This window comes from Protomyctophum parallelum, assembly GCF_964188405.1.
Source record: "Protomyctophum parallelum genome assembly, chromosome: 17".
NCBI classification, from domain to species: domain Eukaryota; kingdom Metazoa; phylum Chordata; class Actinopteri; order Myctophiformes; family Myctophidae; genus Protomyctophum; species Protomyctophum parallelum.
Window position 1 is genome coordinate 34,650,570 of NC_139719.1, and position 24,100 is coordinate 34,674,669.

A 24,100-nucleotide genomic window follows, 5' to 3' on the forward strand; every position below is an offset into this window, starting at 1 on the left:
TATTAAAAGACTAATATTTTCACAAATCCTGATCATTTTGTTTTATTTGCAACACAGTGTTTGGTCTTACTGCACAGGCCATCAACCAGTATGAGGAAAGCTTTGAACACATACACACCGTGTAAAAACAGTTGAAGAGTAAACAAGGATATTATGAAAATGTAACCAGACAGCCTTCTTCATATTTGTCAAGGAGCACTGCGTTCTTGAATGCACCCCCTACTACAGTAGAGCCACAAACTCCAGTATTTGCTCACAGAGTGCTAAAATTAGCTAGGTTCTAATTTGAGGTTGGATATTGTTGGTGGGGCTCATGACTGATTTGTGTTCCCTTACCCTGAACCCACTGGCCTTTCCACAACCAAACCTTTTAAGACTAGTTCATCCTTTGGCGAAGTGTTTTAAAGCGCAAGTTGAAAAGAGATGCCTGCTTGACAATAACTTATTTTCAGCAAGTGACACAGTAGTACAACAAAGCATAAATTAGGTTTTAATCAGGCTTAAGTACTGCTAGTATTCCTTAATCACTTTGGTTAAGCCTGAAATGTGCTCTAGCTTTTTTGAACAATTCTCCCCAAGGAGTGAATTGGTCAGTCTTCACGACATTGAACATGGCCCACATACACATTTCTGCATACGAAAACAAACGACTTGCCTGGTTTGGAGTAAATGGAGGGGGATGTGGTTGAATAAAGTGCTTCGCTTTATTTTAGTATTGCAAGCACTTTGGAGCATACACACACGTTTCTCATAGATAGCACCATGAAGATGTTCACGCACCGACACACATGTAAAGAGAATGATACTCCTTTGTAAAGTGCATGGGGCGCACACATACACACACACACACACAGTACACATCGACACTGCACAGATTAACCACAGTGGTCAGGCCATGGACAGGGAGGTGTGCTTATGGTCTTGACACATTGTATGAAGTGCAAGCTCCCCACCCCAACATATCATTACTCCGAGTCCTCACCCATCCCAAACATGTCTCTTTTAAGATATTGAAGACGGGAGTCCACTAGTGCCAGGTGTGGTCAGGACTGATGAGCGAGGGACAAGGTCAGCAGAGAGAGACAGGTTAGGGGTCACGGTCACGTGGAACCTGGTTGCTCTCTGGTCTGTAGACTGTTGAAATGGGCCTCCCTCAGGACTCTGTTGATGTGGTGGTAGGAGTCACTACTGCTGCTACTGCCGTCACCATGGAAACCCTGCAGTGAGGCGCTGGCGGAACCTTCAGGCTGGGGGCTGAGGGAGTTCTGGGAAATGCAGTTCTGTCCCTGACCGCAAAGACTGGTGCTGGCCGAGGCTGCTCTCTCTGGACTACTGATCCCACCGCTGCTATCACTGCTGGACGAGTGCTATGGCAGAGAGGGGACACAAACTCAGCTGCAGAACTGGCTTAAGCTTAATTTATACTCCATCGCACGATGGTGTCGCTTGCTGAATTGAACACATTTTCAGCAAGCGACACCATCATAGCATGGAGTATGAATTGTGCTTCATGATGATTATTTGCCTGTAAGAGTCACAGAGGCAAGCTTTGAATTGTAGTGCTGGCTTCATTTGTGTGACTGTAGCAGCCAGGTAGACACTGACCAGTGGCATCATAACAACAAAGCCAGGCTACTTGCTCTGACATCTGCATGAAGGTTGCTGCGTTAAATATGACTTGCGTTGTGGGTTGGCAACACGACATAGCTGGCACAAAGGGTGGGAACAGTACCTCCGAACATAACGTGTCTTTGACCAGGATAATTGGGAGAGATTAGAACATGATTCACAGAGTCAAAGAGGAAGATAACCGACTCAGTCTTACCTCTGAATCCCAGACATCTCGTCCCAGGTCCGACACCAGAGTGTCATTAGACCCTCCCGACCTCTTGGCCTGAGGGTTCAACTGCTGCTCCTCCTCCTCGTTGTCACCGACACGCCGACGCTTCCTGTACAAACAGCAGCCGTGAAAGGAGATAAGAGAGAATGAATATGGAAAAAAAAAAAGATAAGACAGTAAATGGGAGGGGGGTTGAGAGCTAGATGCAAGTGTGGAGAGAGAACCAAAAATAGCACAGGCTTCTCCAGCAGTTACAGACAGGCAGTACATGATCAAACATGTGCTGCTGCGCACATTATCAGTTTTTGACATAACATACTGATAAGCCTGCATTAGTCATTTCATTGGTGTGTTGATCATCATGAACAATCATTAATAATAGATCAATTCGAATGACGCATACCGTAGCTTATAAGCAGAGGCATACCAAGCTAAAATACTCATATTCTGCGTCGGTGAAGCCCACCAAGGGTCAAGAACCCCTGTCTACCCACATTTACCTACATTTTCTTTTCTTGAATGTACGTAACATCATGTTCAGCTAATTGCTTGCGTCAAATGTCAAGGGAGAAAATTCTGCTCAGTAAACATGTAAGCAAAATAATAATGTGATATATTATAGTGTAAAATGTATTGACGAGTGGTATAGTGAGTAATCTGTGTATCCATCCATATCTTTTAAGGTGTTAGTTTTAATAAGGGGGGGGGGGGGGGGGTACTGTGAGCCCAGATGTCAGGGAGCCCAGTATTTCTATTCGTGCCTTGCCCCTCTAGCTGATTATAACAGATCTATTCATCATGTTACCTCACTTACCTGTTTTCAGTCAGCATTTTGGGCATATCTTGATGTTTTGTAGGCTTGGCAAGAAACGTTGACAGTGACACTCCCTGTCTCCCTCCCTGGGCCCGGATCGGGTTGATATATCTCCTGCCTCGCAGCTTTCGCCAAGAACCAGAAAGAAATTCTAGTAGTACAGCTGCACCACCACCAGCATGTCGCTGGGACTCCGTATAACAAGACCACACTGTAAGTGTAATCTCTTACTGGTTGTTACTGCAGCCAAACCCCAGCTTGTTCAAGCACAGCCCTGTCACAGATAGATAGCAAAAAAGCAGGTTACACTTCAGAAATGACAATTCACCCAGTCCAAGGCAGCCAGAGCAGTCTCTGCAGTACTGCTATGGACGGTATGGTACACACGGCTGTCAGCAAGACAGCTACACCTCGTTACGTAATGAAATCTCCAGGAAATCCACCTACGACAGTACAAGCAGCAAGGCAACAAGCTATCACCAGCGAAGCTAACTGGTTAGCCACATTACTCACGCACGTCTTCCGCTTTCGTATTCCGACTGTTGACGGCTGTTAACGGCTGACACGAGACGATACATTCAAATAAAATAAACCATTCAGCCGTAAGACTATCATTGTTACTATTCAGAGGTGTCCTCGGCGTAATCCCCGAGCCAATTATTGTGGAGGCTAGACGAAAGAACAACTTTCTTTCTTCAAAGAGTTAACGGTTCACTTCAAAGCTAAGCATACCCGGCTTTGCCCTGCTCGCAGCTGATTCTTTCTGTTGTTGACATCATGACGTTAAATGACGTTGGGTGACGATCTGACCAGCACGCGGAAGCCACTGAGTTACATGATCGAACTGTTCTGACTGTGTGGCAGACGTACTAACTCGTAAGTAAAGAAGACGGCAAGGGGGTTTGTACGTTTGTTTAGTGTGTAGTCACTTAGGTCAGGTCACACTAGCACAAACTCAAAGGAAAAGAGGGCACTGTTTTTCCTATATCTTTTGACGCTGGGTTCTCAGATTGGCCAGAGTACCGGGGAATTCCTAAAACAGCGACCCCTAGAGTCACATGATTCAGCAGTTCGCCAATATTGTTCTAATAATAAGGGTACTCAATCAGCGACGTACGGGACCTATGCCGGAATATTGTGTGGCCTCCTGGAGGTAAAACACAGTCTTTATTATAGTGTTGTAACAATTTCCCCGAGTACTGTTACTAATTGCAAACAGTCGGCAGTTCAACCTGAAAATGTATTGACTGCGCAATACAAAGATGACCACAAGGCTACATGTAAACTACACGTGTCAGATCAACTAGCATTTGTATAAATACACTTGACCGAACTGATGTATTGAGAAATGCATCTAGTTTTCAAAACAAACGTTTGAAACAAAACATTATTTTGACTGTGTATTAGTGTTTATAGCGTTTTTTTTTTATTATTTAAATTTTAAACCAGGCCATCACAACCGAATAATTCAGATAAAATAAATAAACATCATCATCATCATACTATCATCATCATCATCATCATCATCATCATCATCATCATCATCATCATACTATAATTCTAACAATGTCTGTCTGCGTGTGTGTGTGTGTGTGTGTGTCTGTCTGTGTGTCAGAAACACTGCCGTAGCTAATTACTGCCTGCACCAATCACTCCCACTTTTCACACAGGCTTTGACCATATGAATTTGACACATTAATGATTATTAATGAATTTATTAGTCAATTACAAACGCACCCGGGCGCAGTACCCCCCATGGCCACAAGGGGGGGGGGGGGCAAATATCTCACAATGGGTAAGGGCTAGTAAATCTAACTGACCAATCGAGTTAAAGCCCGTGTAGTGTTGCCTTGATTTCAGAGTAGGTACGACGCGTGGTTAGCATAATGCTACTGTAGCATTATGTTAACGTCGTTCAGTTGACATTTTTAAGTTGATTTTAATACCATTCTCCTACAGAGGACATCGCACACAACGTCCAGCCGTAAATAGTATTTGTATTTAAATACCATAATGATGTGAAATGTCCGACACTGAAATGTAGTTCTGAACTCTGGCGGACGGTTGCTTCAGCTCGGTGGGCGTGTCACGAATTCAGATTGCGCGTTACTCTGGTTACCCTGACGCGACGCGCTGCATTGGATGCGCTTTGTTGATTCAAAATCAGCCAATGTGTGACAACGAAGCGGTGCGCGCCGGCAACGGAACCTTCAAAAAAAGAAGCAGCAGAGTCGTGAGGTGGTCAAGGACACAGAGGAGGCCATGACCCAGGATCTGTTCAACAGAGTGCGTGGCATCTTGAACAAGTTAACCCCCCAGAAGTTCCAACAGCTGACCAAGCAGGTGAGGGAGCTCACCATCGACACAGAGGCACGGCTTAAGGGGATTATTGACATCATTTTTGAGAAGGCCATCTCAGAGCCCAGCTTCTCTGTGGTCTATGCCAAACTGTGTCACTGCTTTATGGAGCTCGAGGTCCCCAGTGCAGCTAAGCCGGGAGTCTGTGTGACTTTCCGCAGGCTATTGCTCAACCGTTGCAAGGCACAGTTTGATAAGAAACGGAATGCTGCCCAGGTGGAGGAGGAGAAGAATCTTTGCAAAGAGGAACTGGACCATTACAGAAACAAGGCCAGGAGGTGCTCTCTGGGCAACATTAAGTTCATTGGGGAGTTATTCAAGCTCAAGATTCTGACGGCGGCAACCATGGACAAGTGCATCATCAGTAAGCTGCTCATAACACATGACGAGGACTCCCTGGAGTGCTTGTGTGCACTTATTTCCACCACTGGGAAATACATGGACTTTGAGATGGCCAAGCCTTGCATTGACCAGATGGAGAAGATCATCAAGGAGAGAAAGACCTCCCCCAGGATCCGCTTCATGCTACATGATGTGTTGGACCTCCAACAGAATAACTGGGTGCCCAGGCGAGGAGACCAGGGTCCCAAGACCATCGAGCAGATCCACAAAGATGCCGAGATGAAGGTGCAAATGGAGCAGTTGAAGATCCAGCAGGCCGTCGTCTCCAAGGAGTCAATCAGAGGCTCAGCTGACAGATTCGGTGGAGGCCGGCCCGGGGGACGTAGCTCATACACCCCACGACCGGGTAGGGTGTCCAAGGGCTGGAACAGCATCTCCATTTCAACCTGCAGAATGACCAAGACTCATGTTCTTGACATTAACAACCAGCTGCTGGCCCCTGGAAACAAAGGCCCGAACCCACCTCACCCCTGCCCACTTTGACAGGCTGGGATGGCTTAGGGTCGTCGACAGAGTACAGCATCTTGCAATGGGTCTGGTCCACAAGATTCGATACACCACCAAGATACCCATGTACCTGTCTAAATACTTCCTTAATGTAAACGAAGTCCACACCCACAACACCAGAGGGAGTGCAACAAACCATGTACAACCCAGATTCGGCACAAACAAGGGACTAAATTCTTTTCGCTCCTATGCCACCAAAATGTGGAACGCCCTACCAACAGTCATTAAGACATGTGAATCCCTTGACTCCTTCAAAACCGCTCTCAAAGGGCACCTACGGATGGCTGCAATTCAAAACTGGCCTCTGTAAAATCTGAATCCCCACCACCCCATTTCCCTCACTGTAGCCTATATTGTATATTTTCCCAGTGCTTGTATATTTTCCCTTTTTTGCTTCCCATATGATGAATTCCTGTTCTGTTCTTTAGCTACATAGAAATGTCTATTTGTATGTCTCTAAATGGTTGTATGTCTTTAAATGTTTTGATGAATTGAACAATGTGGACCCTGTTGTAAACAAGTGTAATGCTTAATTGGGTCGTCCACTCACAGTTGACAGTCTTTGTATTGAGTTTGTGCTTAAAATGTACTGTAAATTCTACAAACTGTTAATAAATATTTCAATCAATCAAAAAAAAAAGGGTAAAGTAAAGGCAGCAGCGGTGGACCCAGTGTCAAACCTGCTGACCCTGGCTCAGAGCTGGGCAGCCGTCCAGCCAGCAGCACCAAGAACAGATTCTCTGATCGGCAGAAATCCTCTTCAGGCTCCTCTCTTCACTCAAACAACAGAGTGCAAGCCAGGAGCACAACAGAGAACATGAAGCAGGATGCTGCTCCTAACCCCCCACCCCCCCAGACCCCCACCAAGCCCGCCTTGCCCGAGGAGGAAGTGGAGAAGAAATCTACAGCCATCATCGAAGAGTACCTCCACATTAACGACATGGAGGAGGCACTGCAGTGTGTACAGGAGTTGAACAGTGGTCAGTTGATCTCTGTGTTTGTGCGTAATGGCCTGGAGTCCACGCTAGATCGCAGTGCCATCGCCAGAGACCACATGGGGCAGCTGCTGTATCGGCTCATCAAGGCTGGCATATTGCCCATACAGCAGTACTACAAAGGGCTTCAAGCGATTCTAGACGTGGCGGAGGACATGTCTACAGACATCCCACACTTCTGGCTGTATCTGGCTGAGCTGATCACTCCCATGCTCCACAAGGGAGGTATCCCTATGGAACAACTCTTCAAGGAGATCTCAAAGACTCTCATTCCTCTGGGTATGGCTGGAAACCTGTTGAAAACCCTTTCTGCATGAGGACAAAAACTTTTGAACAATGATCTTTTAAACAATTTCAACTGTTTTAAACAATTTAAACAGTGTATTTTGTCCATACTGTTTTGAGCAATGATCTTTTAATCAATTTAAACTGTTTTAAACAATTTAAACAATGTATTTTGTCAATACGGTTTTGAACAATTTAAACATTGTTTTTAACAATTTAAACTGTTAATAATCAATTAAATACCTCAATCATTCTAATGAAATATAATGATGTACCTTATATAACTTACTTGTAAATGTCATTTATGAAATACATAATAAATTATCTAAACATGTAAAATGTGTCTGTCTGTAATATGCATCTTCAAGGTTTAAGGTTTCTATTGTTAAGGCTTGTGTACAGAGTACATTTATTTAGTTTGACATTGGAGCAGCATTAATAGTAAAAATAGTTATTATAATACAGTTATAATACTGTATAGTAGTTAGAATAGATAGAATATTCAGGAAATTGTTTGATCAGTGTACCAGCGCTTCAGATGATTTTAAAGGTGATTAAGGTGATTTGAAGACATCTTGAGGTGATTTCTTAATATGATCTCTGTGACACTCAGACCCTGAGTGTGTGTGCGTGCGTGCGCGTGGTGGTCCATCATATATATCTCTTCACAAATTCCAGTAAGTAGCATGTTTATAATCGGGGTCATTTACAATACATTCAATTAAGTTTCCTTTCCACTTTCACCATCTGAGGTTCTACACTCTGGCTTTCACTTGAATAATCAGAAGTCTGATTATTACACAATGGGCAAATGACATCCTACAAGTTGAAGAAGCAGGCCTGGTGAGGGTTGCATGATTCTGTCCTTAATGGACATGAAGTGAAAGTTAATGAACTCACTCCAGGCACAACCATTTAATGTCAGGCTGAACTACAAAACAAGTTATACCCTTGTAACACCACCAGTATAGATGTTGCATTGATACTGTATTCAATTGGAAATGCACCATTTGTGTCAAGTGAGAGTTGAGCGAGAAGCTGCTCATGCTCACTACTGTGCACAGTGTGCAGCTGTCACATTCAGCTGCGTTCAAAGCAGAAAACAGATCTGCATTAGAGAGTGGTTAGGGGCCAGGGCAGGTGGTGTCTGCCAATTACACCTTTCCCAATGACAAACTAACTTACAGTACATCCGCCTCCTGTATAAACAGCTGATAGAATAATAAGTCAACTTTTACTTCATGCGTGACATTACCATCTCATTGCCACTGGAAGATAGATAGATCTTTTATTTGTCATTGCAACGTGTACAACGAAATTAAAAGTGCCAACCAATCAGTGCATCATATCACAAAACAACATACTGTACAAGATAAAACAAAAACACACATGACTTCTTGTTATTGCACAACCCCAGCAGCACTAATACACAAACATGTAATTTTCAGCTGTTATCGCACAACAAACCCTTATTGTACTTAAGAAGCCAATACTAGCTCTGAAGCCAAAACACTTCACAGCCGGAAGTGATAGGATTGAGAAGAGCTTGTACATGAGCTATTTTCAAATACAATATTATAATACGAGTCCATTGTGCATTGTGTCATTAGAATGCCATTCCCATTGACTGTGTCATATATAGATGCAGGTGATCCAGCACTCTACAGAGACACTGCGCACAGCTTTAGTCTCCAGTCATCCAGACCTGGTTGATCAGTATGAGAAATACAGTAAAGAAGAAAAGCAACTTCTGGAAGAAGGGCTTCACCCTGGGAGACCAGGTTCCCTGTTCCAGCCCATCACTGTGCACTGTGAGTCAGACTGGATCACCTCTCACCCTGAGGAGCCTCAGGACTTCACAAGCTTCTACAGAGACTCCCACCGCACCACGCCCACCAAAGGACACAATACCATTTACATTCAGACCATAGGTAAGACTTTGAATGAAGTGCACCGTCTGTGGTAAAGAAGCCGAGGCAATGCCAGTAACACCCCAGGCAGTTAAGGAAATTAGAGAAAGTTCTGAAGTTATATTCTGCTACCACCCAGAGCATCTCTGAAAGGCAATCACTGGCTGCATGTTATTGAAATAGCCATTCCCAGGATCTGTGAGTTCTATAGAAGCTGGTGTGTTCGGCCAAGAGTACCACAGGGAACTCTGCTGTTGCTTTTATGACACCTGGACTTCCCTCTGGGAATCAATATAAGTGTGTCTTATGACATCCACCATAGATTTCACGTATGAGAACACAATAAGTAAGATGAATACAAGTAACTGCTGTTGGAATTTACTATTCCCACTCTTTGCCATTGGCTTAATTTCTTTTCCAACTGGCACATAGGATTAGATTAGATTAAATGTTTTGTCACTGCGGAGAGTATACAAATACTTTGACAATGAAATGAAGAGTGGCGTCTAGCCAGAAGTGCAATACAGTAATGCAGCAATGAGAGAATAAATACAGAAAATGTACAGTATGTACAGTAATATATACAGAATAATTAATAAATATAATAAATAAGTAATGAGTATGTTGGTAGAACCAAGTATAATGTAGATAAGATATATGAGAAGAACAGTACTCTGTACAGTGTGAGCAATGCATGATGAAGATAAATATAAATATATATGATGAATATAAGATAAGAGTTATATGTTTAACTCATGAGCATTTCATGGTGAGTTGAGCCAGGCCATGAGACAGCTAATGTCAGGTAATCAGTTACAGATGCAGCTGTGTTTTGATCATATGACATATGATCAGTTCAACATGGCTCTTATTCTGTATTCCGTTAGGCTCATTTGGAGAGGCAGGTGTCCAAACTGATCTGTATTTGGAGTGGCTCAGAGAATACTGCCAGGCTTTCTTCTATGGACTAGCAGTGAAGCTGTTGCCCCCGGTTACTGTGACTGAGACAGGATGTTCTTTCAGGGTGAACAGCAACTCACACAACCTTCAGATCCTTACAGGTAAGCACTTTGTCACCCTTTTAACACATGGCTAGCCTGTTTTCTTCACGTTCTGTTATTGTGCACATTAACAGTGTAGAAAGTGGAAGCAATGAAAAAGATTGCAATTGCAAACTATAAAGCTGGACGGTTAAAAAGGGTACACCGCACACCCATAGCTGCAGACCTATGCTCATATCTCCAATATTTTGCACAGAGACCTAAAACACCAAAGTTTCGGACAGACTAGGATCCCTTCTTCATGGTAAAGGGATCTGGTGTGAGTGACATTAAATACACAGATGAGAATCATGAGACCCATTGCAGATCAGCCAGGTGTAACCACTCAATCAATCCAAATAAGGACCAGTACTGTCGACCAGTACTCTCTTACAATTACAGAGTGGAATGGAGAACAGGCAGTGGAATAGAGAACTCTAGTTCTTAATGTCACACAAAGTTATAACAGATCCAATTCATACTGTATGTCTATCTATACAATCAAATAGCTACAAAAGAAAAGAACCACAAAAAATAAAACATGAATTATCCAACTCCAACATTGTGAGAAGACATTTACAGAATCCATGAAGCCTCTCAAAGGAAACGGGATGATTAGCCTAATAGCCTCTACAAAGTGAGCAGCAACTGGATACGTGATGTTTTTACACCTTATGGTGCTACGGTCCTCCGAGTTCCCGTTTAGTCATGCCCACTTACCACATGGGAAGGTCACACAAATAAATAACACCAGCTGAGCGGTGGTACATGTAATTACAAATAGTTTTTTCTTTGTTTGAAATCATGGCATTTGTGGGTTAAATTGCACTGAGCACAATAGATACAGCTATAATTACTTTTGGGGATCAGTGTATGTCATCACCTATCCAGCAAACTGCAATGGGTCTCATCTGTGTATTTAATGTCACTCACACCAGATCCCTTTACCTTGAAGAAGGCAGCATAGTCTGTCCCAAACGTTGGTGTTGGTCCACAATAAAATATTGGCATCGTCTATACTACTTGATATTTTAGCTTGCAAACAAGACCATGATTTTACCATCTTCTCAATTCCAGGTGATCTCCTGCGCTTTTTGGAGAACAGGAAGCCAAAAGATGCTTTCTGTATTGTCGGAATTACAATGATTGACCTCTATCCCAAAGACTCCTGGAACTTTGTCTTTGGACAGGCTTCACTCAGTCATGGTGAGCAACCTAAACTACAACTATGTTTGTTCTGAGACCTGGAACAAAGACTGTTGACCACAGCAGTTAGGATTACTGCAACGCACCCTCCTGAGACGCTTCTTAATATATTCAAAGCCTGCTCTCTAATTAATCTCCTGCTATGGGATTAGCACAATGTTGCCACAGCAAGACATAAACACTCATGGACTCAAGTGTTTTTTGCCTCTGGTAACAGGACACAGTCATGCTGCTAGAGTGCAAGTGTATACCCTTTTAATTCTAGCTTAATCTGAACTAAATATGGCCCCAGCAGGGCTCAAAAGTGTCAGTTTCCCCCATTAAAATAAAACCAAAATATTGATTTGCCTTTTTCTAATCTTCCCTTCAGAGAAAGGCATTCAATGTATTCTCAAAAGAACTTCCACATGGTGCTTGAGTCTTGCTTACAAGTCCAATTGGATTCAGCCCTTGCTGTGTCTTGGGTGACGACTCCGAGTGACAACTTTAGTTGGGTTTGGCACTTTGGCTCTTATTTGAAAAACGAATGAAAATATGACCAAACATTTACTGTGATAATTGGTGAAGGATCAGCATTATCAAGGTTCAAGGTTTCTTTATTTTGTCTCCCAAGGGAGAAATTTGTCTTGGACCCGCCCTGCAGCATACAGATACAGATACAAGACAATACAAGACAACACAACAAAGGCACACAGTGACCCGTACAACATTAAAAAACCACACACCAACATACCTATTGCAAAAGAGGAAGAATGTCACCTCATAACCTTCGACCCCTACCCTGTCTGCCCTCTTCAAGGACTCTGTTAAGGAGTGTGATTGACAGAGGGACAAAGGAATGCTTGTACCTATTATATTTGCACGCATGGACCATGTACCTCCTACCTGATGGCATTAGCTGATACTCAGGGTATAGTACATGGGAGGGGTCAGACACAATTTTCTTAACCTGTCCAATGGTGGCCTGCATTATATTCAGTTTATTTCCATATAGACCAGGGTAGGGACCAGAACTGGTGACCTTGTCACTGTATGACACCAGATGGCGCTAAACTCAAATGAATGGAGAGTTTTTAACTTTGTGTTAATAGAAATTGATTGATTGATTGAAATATTTATTAACAGTTTGTAGAATTTACAGTACATTTTAAGCACAAACTCAATACAAAGACTGTTAACTGTGAGTGGACGACCCAATTAAACATCACACTTGTTTACAACAGGGTCCACATTGTTCAATTCATCAAAACATTTAGAGACATACAAATAGACACTTCTATGTAGTTAAAGAACAGAACAGGAATTCATCATATAGGAAGCAAAAAGGGAAAGGATACATATACAGTGAGGGGGGGCGGTGGGGGGGATTCAGATTTTACAGAGGCCAGTTTCGAATTGCAGCCATCCGTAGGTGCCTTTTGAGAGCGGTTTTGAAGTCAAGGGATTCAAACCCTGTGTTCTGTCTTTTGTGTTCACTTCAGGGATGGGTGTTTTCAGCTTTGCCAGGTATGATGAAAACTTCTACCGCAGAAGTTATGCTGGAAGATTGAAAAAACAACTCAAGCCAAAGCAGGGGGACTACTCTGTGTTTGAAGACTATTATACACCCCCCATCAGCACTACTCTGCTCCTACGATTCTGTAAGGTTGGTTGTACATTTTTGGTGAACTAAGAATTGACGTTTTGCACAGCATCTTATCTCACTCCTAATTACCCTAGTTCACATTGACCACTGTGTTACTTATACCGTAATGTGTGCTTATTCCACAAGGCTTCTAATCAATGCCATCTGTGTAAATCATGTATAAGAATAAACTAGTAGTTGTAATCATATTGTCTATCCAGACAATGGCCCATGAGATTGGCCATATGTTTGGAATACGTCATTGCCAGTGGATGAGCTGTGTCATGCAAGGGTCTAACCACCTGGATGAGTCGGACCGTCGTCCTCTGAACCTCTGCCCCATCTGCCTCCGCAAACTGCAGTCCTCAATTGGCTTTGAAATGGCTGACAGATACAAGGCAAGTCAGGGTGTTTCAAATACAGATACAGATACTATAACTGTTTATTGGTCCTAATTTAAGGGAGACTAGGTTAAAGTAACACATCAACTACATTATTCCTTTCCACAACTGATTCTATTGGCTAAATTAATTTTAACTTGAACATGCTATACATAAAAATTGTACTTAATAGTAAATCACATAATGTGAGCACCAGTGAACCTATCAACCATTTTCTTGCTGTGTGAAATACTGTCCCACACCCAACTGCACAGTAACTAAGTACTAGCATGGTAACTCAATTACAATGCATATTGAGCAGATTTAGGCCATCCCTGAGCCATGTGAATAGAGAGTTTTGACTATGCCAGTCCAAAATGCATTGATTATCACATGATTCATGTAGAACTCAGAATGTTACACTTTAAATTGATTCAGATCTGATGATAATATACAATCATATTCTTTAAATGTCTTAGCTCCTATATTGTTGTTGTTGTTGGGGTATTTGCCACTTTTCACTACTAGCACATACAGTAACGTGAAATTCATCTTATGCATTTACCTTTTGCTGCCAACTTCCCAGAACTACTGTATTGAGAGGCTCCATGATCATATAAAATAAAAGATGCCCATTGTAGGTAACTTGTCACTACTCTTTCTTTAATCGCTCTGGTTCATCCTCATCACATCAGATTGCTCAGAATCATAAAATGATTGTTGTAGTCGGACACCAATCTATAGTTAACTAGAAAAAGTGCCCTTCTGGGCACAGGTCTCCACCAGGATAGGAATGTAGGACATTGCAGCTTGCCTTCATCTGGTGGTTGGATAAAAGGGCAACAAAAGTAAACTAGGGAGTTGGCATACAAAGTTATCCACAGATCCGTGCAGTTAGAGGTAAAAACACTTTTCGGCCAGTTATAGCGCCACCTTGAGGCTGAGTTGAAGTTGTTCATGTGGCATTTCTTCCTCGGCCTAGTGGGAATGTGCGTGCAGAATTTCACGGAAATCACGCGATGTGTTCATGATTTGCAGCATTTTGTTTGAAACTGAGCACTCCTGTGAACTTTGGAAGCCAATCTTAACCAATCAGGATGGAGTCTGAGAAATCTGAAAGACCCGTTTCGTTGAATGGCTCTAGAGAGACTGTGTACCAATTTGTTTTGCACAAAGCGGCCTCCTGGTGGCGCTATAACAGGCCGTTCTGGAAAGTTTGGGGCAGAGGTTCATCGTTGGGGCTCCGTCTTTTGAGCTAATTTAGAACTTCCTGTCTGAGAGCTAGCTAATTTAAGACATCCGGTTGCCTTCAGAATAAAATAAGGTTATTTAATTAATAATTATTACATTACATTATTAGTATTATTATTACATTACAGTTATTGTAAAGACACACATTATGTTTCTGTGTAAAAATAAGTAATTAAATAACATCAAAAAGTTATCTAAATGGATAAATGCTATTCACTGGAGTGAATATTCTATTATATTCTAAAAACGACTTATAAATCCTAAAGCCTTGTTTATACTTCACTGTGCAACGGTCCTATGCTGGACAATAGCAGATATGCAAACTCACAGCACATCTCATTCAATACACTGAACTTGCAGATCTGCCATTTTTGAACACACTATAAAGTTAACCATTTATCATGCTGCTCTACGTGGCACTGCATTCTGTGACATTAAACCAAATGGCATTTTCCACTCTATGACACTACTGTTCTACATTTTTGTCTAATAAAATAGGCTATTAATTTAATCAATCAAACTGCATTAACTAACAGAGATACTACTAACCAAGCTATCCATGTCAACATGCTCTATAGGAGTCTCAATAACAGGTATAAGTAACGTTTAATGTTTAGTAATTTTTAATGTAGCAGAAGAGGCCATTCATTTAACAGAGTTTTGCACAATTTTAACATCCCAGATCGATTGAAATATGAATCTACTGTGCTGTGCTACACCATGATATATTAAGAGTACAATAACATTCCATTGTGAATAAAAACGTATTAACCACAGTGTAATGCTAAAGGTTTCATCACAGGGCTGTCTGCTTCATGTAATATCATTAAAAGTGTTGTTGGTGACAGACTGACAGTTATATGAGTTGGAAGCATTAAGACCCATTTTAACCCCCAATGGCTTCCTTTCTGACAAATAACGTTATTGTAAAAGATTCACGCGTTCATATGTAGCTATTTTGCATTTACATTTTTATGAGAAGCGGGTGGGACCAAGGGACCCGGATGTAACGTAGAATGACTACAATATGACTACAATAAATTCACTGTTAAATCTCGCGGGCGTGGCCTCACACCGGAAGGAAGTGCCGCCGTCCTCAAATACGGAAGAGACGCGTGGAGGTCGGCTTGGTCAGTGTTTGTTTGGAAGTGCCACGTCACCATCTTCCGGGTCCGTCTTCGGAGCAAGTAAGTGATTAAATGTTATTTAATACTTAACGCTGTTGTTGTTTTTGTGTTCAAACGTCTATCACTTGAAGTTACTTGTTATGATGTTTATATATGATGTTTGTACGAAACCGTAAAACAGTGTTTCAGTAGCCGAACGGTTACTGTTGAAGGTTTATAAACAACGGGCCCGTCGATGACCGAGTGTTTTTCCTTCTTACCAAAACAAACACAATTGTTTTTCCATCTAGTCGAGGTCCATTATTCATTAAGTATTTGAGCCACGGACCACTATGTTACATTTATAGACTCACATTAGAAATGAGCGAGTTATGATTAAAAGAACGTATAAGACGTATGATCTTTGCTCTTTAACACACGACACAGACGGCTAGCTAACTAGGCTAGCTAGCTTCTAGCCTGTTGTTTGTTGGTGAAAGACTCCAAGCTGGGAAGTGTATTTCAGCGAGTAGCTATACGTGGTTTTGTTTATTTTCTGTAAAGTATAACCCTCGCTGCTACTCGCTGAAATACACTTCCCAGCTTGGAGTAAATAAACAAAACCACGTATAGCTACTCGCTGAAATACACTTCCCAACTTGGAGTCTTTCACCAACAAACAACAGGCTAGAAGCTAGCTAGCCTAGTTAGCTAGCAGTCTGTGTCGCTCATTTCTTGCTCATTTAAAAAAAGGTTATATACTATGTAAACTATGAAATGCAGGCTTTCATTTGGTATATAGAACGTTTGTGTAGGCCGTCTCTATGAAACGGTATCAATTGAAAAGGAAATGTCGGGAAATCGCTTAATTTTTTCCCTCGCGCACCCAGCGCCAAGATCACGCGTCCGTCTCTACGAAACGGTATCAATTGACTAATGATCATTATGACTTGCTGTTTGCTGTATCTGTTTTTTTTAAATAGCAAAATACTGGGTCAATTGTCTGACTTTGATTGCTTAAAGTAGACCTGCATAAAATTCTGTACTGCAGCTATTTACAACCAGGTAGTGTATAAGTTAAATTGAATTGGACATGAAGTGAAAGTTAATGAACTCACTCCAGGCACAACCATTTAATGTCAGGCTGAACTACAAAACAAGTTATACCCTTGTAACACCACCAGTATAGATGTTGCATTGATACTGTATTCAATTGGAAATGCACCATTTGTGTCAAGTGAGAGTTGAGCGAGAAGCTGCTCATGCTCACTACTGTGCACAGTGTGCAGCTGTCACATTCAGCTGCGTTCAAAGCAGAAAACAGATCTGCATTAGAGAGTGGTTAGGGGCCAGGGCAGGTGGTGTCTGCCAATTACACCTTTCCCAATGACAAACTAACTTACAGTACATCCGCCTCCTGTATAAACAGCTGATAGAATAATAAGTCAACTTTTACTTCATGCGTGACATTACCATCTCATTGCCACTGGAAGATAGATAGATCTTTTATTTGTCATTGCAACGTGTACAACGAAATTAAAAGTGCCAACCAATCAGTGCATCATATCACAAAACAACATACTGTACAAGATAAAACAAAAACACACATGACTTCTTGTTATTGCACAACCCCAGCAGCACTAATACACAAACATGTAATTTTCAGCTGTTATCGCACAACAAACCCTTATTGTACTTAAGAAGCCAATACTAGCTCTGAAGCCAAAACACTTCACAGCCGGAAGTGATAGGATTGAGAAGAGCTTGTACATGAGCTATTTTCAAATACAATATTATAATACGAGTCCATTGTGCATTGTGTCATTAGAATGCCATTCCCATTGACTGTGTCATATATAGATGCAGGTGATCCAGCACTCTACAGAGACACTGCGCACAGCTTTAGTCTCCAGTCATCCAGACCTGGTTGATCAGTATGAGAAATACAGTAAAGAAGAAAAGCAACTTCTGGAAGAAGGGCTTCACCCTGGGAGACCAGGTTCCCTGTTCCAGCCCATCACTGTGCACTGTGAGTCAGACTGGATCACCTCTCACCCTGAGGAGCCTCAGGACTTCACAAGCTTCTACAGAGACTCCCACCGCACCACGCCCACCAAAGGACACAATACCATTTACATTCAGACCATAGGTAAGACTTTGAATGAAGTGCACCGTCTGTGGTAAAGAAGCCGAGGCAATGCCAGTAACACCCCAGGCAGTTAAGGAAATTAGAGAAAGTTCTGAAGTTATATTCTGCTACCACCCAGAGCATCTCTGAAAGGCAATCACTGGCTGCATGTTATTGAAATAGCCATTCCCAGGATCTGTGAGTTCTATAGAAGCTGGTGTGTTCGGCCAAGAGTACCACAGGGAACTCTGCTGTTGCTTTTATGACACCTGGACTTCCCTCTGGGAATCAATATAAGTGTGTCTTATGACATCCACCATAGATTTCACGTATGAGAACACAATAAGTAAGATGAATACAAGTAACTGCTGTTGGAATTTACTATTCCCACTCTTTGCCATTGGCTTAATTTCTTTTCCAACTGGCACATAGGATTAGATTAGATTAAATGTTTTGTCACTGCGGAGAGTATACAAATACTTTGACAATGAAATGAAGAGTGGCGTCTAGCCAGAAGTGCAATACAGTAATGCAGCAATGAGAGAATAAATACAGAAAATGTACAGTATGTACAGTAATATATACAGAATAATTAATAAATATAATAAATAAGTAATGAGTATGTTGGTAGAACCAAGTATAATGTAGATAAGATATATGAGAAGAACAGTACTCTGTACAGTGTGAGCAATGCATGATGAAGATAAATATAAATATATATGATGAATATAAGATAAGAGTTATATGTTTAACTCATGAGCATTTCATGGTGAGTTGAGCCAGGCCATGAGACAGCTAATGTCAGGTAATCAGTTACAGATGCAGCTGTGTTTTGATCATATGACATATGATCAGTTCAACATGGCTCTTATTCTGTATTCCGTTAGGCTCATTTGGAGAGGCAGGTGTCCAAACTGATCTGTATTTGGAGTGGCTCAGAGAATACTGCCAGGCTTTCTTCTATGGACTAGCAGTGAAGCTGTTGCCCCCGGTTACTGTGACTGAGACAGGATGTTCTTTCAGGGTGAACAGCAACTCACACAACCTTCAGATCCTTACAGGTAAGCACTTTGTCACCCTTTTAACACATGGCTAGCCTGTTTTCTTCACGTTCTGTTATTGTGCACATTAACAGTGTAGAAAGTGGAAGCAATGAAAAAGATTGCAATTGCAAACTATAAAGCTGGACGGTTAAAAAGGGTACACCGCACACCCATAGCTGCAGACCTATGCTCATATCTCCAATATTTTGCACAGAGACCTAAAACACCAAAGTTTCGGACAGACTAGGATCCCTTCTTCATGGTAAAGGGATCTGGTGTGAGTGACATTAAATACACAGATGAGAATCATGAGACCCATTGCAGATCAGCCAGGTGTAACCACTCAATCAATCCAAATAAGGACCAGTACTGTCGACCAGTACTCTCTTACAATTACAGAGTGGAATGGAGAACAGGCAGTGGAATAGAGAACTCTAGTTCTTAATGTCACACAAAGTTATAACAGATCCAATTCATACTGTATGTCTATCTATACAATCAAATAGCTACAAAAGAAAAGAACCACAAAAAATAAAACATGAATTATCCAACTCCAACATTGTGAGAAGACATTTACAGAATCCATGAAGCCTCTCAAAGGAAACGGGATGATTAGCCTAATAGCCTCTACAAAGTGAGCAGCAACTGGATACGTGATGTTTTTACACCTTATGGTGCTACGGTCCTCCGAGTTCCCGTTTAGTCATGCCCACTTACCACATGGGAAGGTCACACAAATAAATAACACCAGCTGAGCGGTGGTACATGTAATTACAAATAGTTTTTTCTTTGTTTGAAATCATGGCATTTGTGGGTTAAATTGCACTGAGCACAATAGATACAGCTATAATTACTTTTGGGGATCAGTGTATGTCATCACCTATCCAGCAAACTGCAATGGGTCTCATCTGTGTATTTAATGTCACTCACACCAGATCCCTTTACCTTGAAGAAGGCAGCATAGTCTGTCCCAAACGTTGGTGTTGGTCCACAATAAAATATTGGCATCGTCTATACTACTTGATATTTTAGCTTGCAAACAAGACCATGATTTTACCATCTTCTCAATTCCAGGTGATCTCCTGCGCTTTTTGGAGAACAGGAAGCCAAAAGATGCTTTCTGTATTGTCGGAATTACAATGATTGACCTCTATCCCAAAGACTCCTGGAACTTTGTCTTTGGACAGGCTTCACTCAGTCATGGTGAGCAACCTAAACTACAACTATGTTTGTTCTGAGACCTGGAACAAAGACTGTTGACCACAGCAGTTAGGATTACTGCAACGCACCCTCCTGAGACGCTTCTTAATATATTCAAAGCCTGCTCTCTAATTAATCTCCTGCTATGGGATTAGCACAATGTTGCCACAGCAAGACATAAACACTCATGGACTCAAGTGTTTTTTGCCTCTGGTAACAGGACACAGTCATGCTGCTAGAGTGCAAGTGTATACCCTTTTAATTCTAGCTTAATCTGAACTAAATATGGCCCCAGCAGGGCTCAAAAGTGTCAGTTTCCCCCATTAAAATAAAACCAAAATATTGATTTGCCTTTTTCTAATCTTCCCTTCAGAGAAAGGCATTCAATGTATTCTCAAAAGAACTTCCACATGGTGCTTGAGTCTTGCTTACAAGTCCAATTGGATTCAGCCCTTGCTGTGTCTTGGGTGACGACTCCGAGTGACAACTTTAGTTGGGTTTGGCACTTTGGCTCTTATTTGAAAAACGAATGAAAATATGACCAAACATTTACTGTGATAATTGGTGAAGGATCAGCATTATCAAGGTTCAAGGTTTCTTTATTTTGTCTCCCAAGGGAGAAATTTGTCTTGGACCCGCCCTGCAGCATACAGATACAGATACAAGACAATACAAGACAACACAACAAAGGCACACAGTGACCCGTACAACATTAAAAAACCACACACCAACATACCTATTGCAAAAGAGGAAGAATGTCACCTCATAACCTTCGACCCCTACCCTGTCTGCCCTCTTCAAGGACTCTGTTAAGGAGTGTGATTGACAGAGGGACAAAGGAATGCTTGTACCTATTATATTTGCACGCATGGACCATGTACCTCCTACCTGATGGCATTAGCTGATACTCAGGGTATAGTACATGGGAGGGGTCAGACACAATTTTCTTAACCTGTCCAATGGTGGCCTGCATTATATTCAGTTTATTTCCATATAGACCAGGGTAGGGACCAGAACTGGTGACCTTGTCACTGTATGACACCAGATGGCGCTAAACTCAAATGAATGGAGAGTTTTTAACTTTGTGTTAATAGAAATTGATTGATTGATTGAAATATTTATTAACAGTTTGTAGAATTTACAGTACATTTTAAGCACAAACTCAATACAAAGACTGTTAACTGTGAGTGGACGACCCAATTAAACATCACACTTGTTTACAACAGGGTCCACATTGTTCAATTCATCAAAACATTTAGAGACATACAAATAGACACTTCTATGTAGTTAAAGAACAGAACAGGAATTCATCATATAGGAAGCAAAAAGGGAAAGGATACATATACAGTGAGGGGGGGCGGTGGGGGGGATTCAGATTTTACAGAGGCCAGTTTCGAATTGCAGCCATCCGTAGGTGCCTTTTGAGAGCGGTTTTGAAGTCAAGGGATTCAAACCCTGTGTTCTGTCTTTTGTGTTCACTTCAGGGATGGGTGTTTTCAGCTTTGCCAGGTATGATGAAAACTTCTACCGCAGAAGTTATGCTGGAAGATTGAAAAAACAACTCAAGCCAAAGCAGGGGGACTACTCTGTGTTTGAAGACTATTATACACCCCCCATCAGCACTACTCTGCTCCTACGATTCTGTAAGGTTGGTTGTACATTTTTGGTGAACTAAGAATTGACGTTTTGCACAGCATCTTATCTCACTCCTAATTACCCTAGTTCACATTGACCACTGTGTTACTTATACCGTAATGTGTGCTTATTCCACAAGGCTTCTAATCAATGCCATCTGTGTAAATCATGTATAAGAATAAACTAGTAGTTGTAATCATATTGTCTATCCAGACAATGGCCCATGAGATTGGCCATATGTTTGGAATACGTCATTGCCAGTGGATGAGCTGTGTCATGCAAGGGTCTAACCACCTGGATGAGTCGGACCGTCGTCCTCTGAACCTCTGCCCCATCTGCCTCCGCAAACTGCAGTCCTCAATTGGCTTTGAAATGGCTGACAGATACAAGGCAAGTCAGGGTGTTTCAAATACAGATACAGATACTATAACTGTTTATTGGTCCTAATTTAAGGGAGACTAGGTTAAAGTAACACATCAACTACATTATTCCTTTCCACAACTGATTCTATTGGCTAAATTAATTTTAACTTGAACATGCTATACATAAAAATTGTACTTAATAGTAAATCACATAATGTGAGCACCAGTGAACCTATCAACCATTTTCTTGCTGTGTGAAATACTGTCCCACACCCAACTGCACAGTAACTAAGTACTAGCATGGTAACTCAATTACAATGCATATTGAGCAGATTTAGGCCATCCCTGAGCCATGTGAATAGAGAGTTTTGACTATGCCAGTCCAAAATGCATTGATTATCACATGATTCATGTAGAACTCAGAATGTTACACTTTAAATTGATTCAGATCTGATGATAATATACAATCATATTCTTTAAATGTCTTAGCTCCTATATTGTTGTTGTTGTTGGGGTATTTGCCACTTTTCACTACTAGCACATACAGTAACGTGAAATTCATCTTATGCATTTACCTTTTGCTGCCAACTTCCCAGAACTACTGTATTGAGAGGCTCCATGATCATATAAAATAAAAGATGCCCATTGTAGGTAACTTGTCACTACTCTTTCTTTAATCGCTCTGGTTCATCCTCATCACATCAGATTGCTCAGAATCATAAAATGATTGTTGTAGTCGGACACCAATCTATAGTTAACTAGAAAAAGTGCCCTTCTGGGCACAGGTCTCCACCAGGATAGGAATGTAGGACATTGCAGCTTGCCTTCATCTGGTGGTTGGATAAAAGGGCAACAAAAGTAAACTAGGGAGTTGGCATACAAAGTTATCCACAGATCCGTGCAGTTAGAGGTAAAAACACTTTTCGGCCAGTTATAGCGCCACCTTGAGGCTGAGTTGAAGTTGTTCATGTGGCATTTCTTCCTCGGCCTAGTGGGAATGTGCGTGCAGAATTTCACGGAAATCACGCGATGTGTTCATGATTTGCAGCATTTTGTTTGAAACTGAGCACTCCTGTGAACTTTGGAAGCCAATCTTAACCAATCAGGATGGAGTCTGAGAAATCTGAAAGACCCGTTTCGTTGAATGGCTCTAGAGAGACTGTGTACCAATTTGTTTTGCACAAAGCGGCCTCCTGGTGGCGCTATAACAGGCCGTTCTGGAAAGTTTGGGGCAGAGGTTCATCGTTGGGGCTCCGTCTTTTGAGCTAATTTAGAACTTCCTGTCTGAGAGCTAGCTAATTTAAGACATCCGGTTGCCTTCAGAATAAAATAAGGTTATTTAATTAATAATTATTACATTACATTATTAGTATTATTATTACATTACAGTTATTGTAAAGACACACATTATGTTTCTGTGTAAAAATAAGTAATTAAATAACATCAAAAAGTTATCTAAATGGATAAATGCTATTCACTGGAGTGAATATTCTATTATATTCTAAAAACGACTTATAAATCCTAAAGCCTTGTTTATACTTCACTGTGCAACGGTCCTATGCTGGACAATAGCAGATATGCAAACTCACAGCACATCTCATTCAATACACTGAACTTGCAGATCTGCCATTTTTGAACACACTATAAAGTTAACCATTTATCATGCTGCTCTACGTGGCACTGCATTCTGTGACATTAAACCAAATGGCATTTTCCACTCTATGACACTACTGTTCTACATTTTTGTCTAATAAAATAGGCTATTAATTTAATCAATCAAACTGCATTAACTAACAGAGATACTACTAACCAAGCTATCCATGTCAACATGCTCTATAGGAGTCTCAATAACAGGTATAAGTAACGTTTAATGTTTAGTAATTTTTAATGTAGCAGAAGAGGCCATTCATTTAACAGAGTTTTGCACAATTTTAACATCCCAGATCGATTGAAATATGAATCTACTGTGCTGTGCTACACCATGATATATTAAGAGTACAATAACATTCCATTG

The 24,100-nt window shown here is 41.4% G+C and overlaps 3 protein-coding genes across 5 annotated transcripts; 2 read left to right on the forward strand and 1 right to left on the reverse strand.

The window, feature by feature from the left end:
- Positions 1 to 26: 26 nt before the first annotated feature.
- Positions 27 to 3,505, reverse strand: LOC310874176 (protein VCF1). Of its 3 annotated transcripts, none has more exons than XM_083786879.1 (4): positions 3,172 to 3,505; positions 2,655 to 2,928; positions 1,826 to 1,949; positions 27 to 1,367 (listed from the first exon to the last, which is right to left on the reverse strand). In XM_083786879.1, the coding sequence occupies exons 2-4, from the start codon at positions 2,678 to 2,680 to the stop codon at positions 1,101 to 1,103; spliced, it is 417 nt and encodes a 138-aa protein (XP_083643005.1). In that variant the 5' UTR covers positions 2,681 to 2,928; positions 3,172 to 3,505; the 3' UTR covers positions 27 to 1,100. The 3 variants fall into 3 exon arrangements, with proteins under 3 accessions (XP_083643005.1, XP_083643003.1, XP_083643004.1); XM_083786877.1 differs by having other exon boundaries at positions 3,168 to 3,505; XM_083786878.1 differs by lacking the exon at positions 3,172 to 3,505 and having other exon boundaries at positions 2,655 to 3,151.
- Positions 3,506 to 8,843: 5,338 nt separating this feature from the next.
- Positions 8,844 to 13,436, forward strand: LOC310874720 (archaemetzincin-2-like; the record flags this gene model as incomplete). The annotated part of the gene is made up of 5 exons (XM_083787584.1): positions 8,844 to 9,132; positions 9,999 to 10,172; positions 11,229 to 11,357; positions 12,839 to 13,002; positions 13,203 to 13,436. The coding sequence occupies 5 exons, from the start codon at positions 8,844 to 8,846 to the stop codon at positions 13,434 to 13,436; spliced, it is 990 nt and encodes a 329-aa protein (XP_083643710.1).
- Positions 13,437 to 17,578: 4,142 nt separating this feature from the next.
- On the forward strand, positions 17,579 to 22,385 carry amz2 (archaelysin family metallopeptidase 2; the record flags this gene model as incomplete). The annotated part of the gene is made up of 6 exons (XM_083787585.1): positions 17,579 to 17,867; positions 18,734 to 18,907; positions 19,964 to 20,092; positions 21,574 to 21,737; positions 21,938 to 22,118; positions 22,372 to 22,385. The coding sequence occupies 6 exons, from the start codon at positions 17,579 to 17,581 to the stop codon at positions 22,383 to 22,385; spliced, it is 951 nt and encodes a 316-aa protein (XP_083643711.1).
- Between the last annotated feature and the right edge of the window lie 1,715 nt (positions 22,386 to 24,100).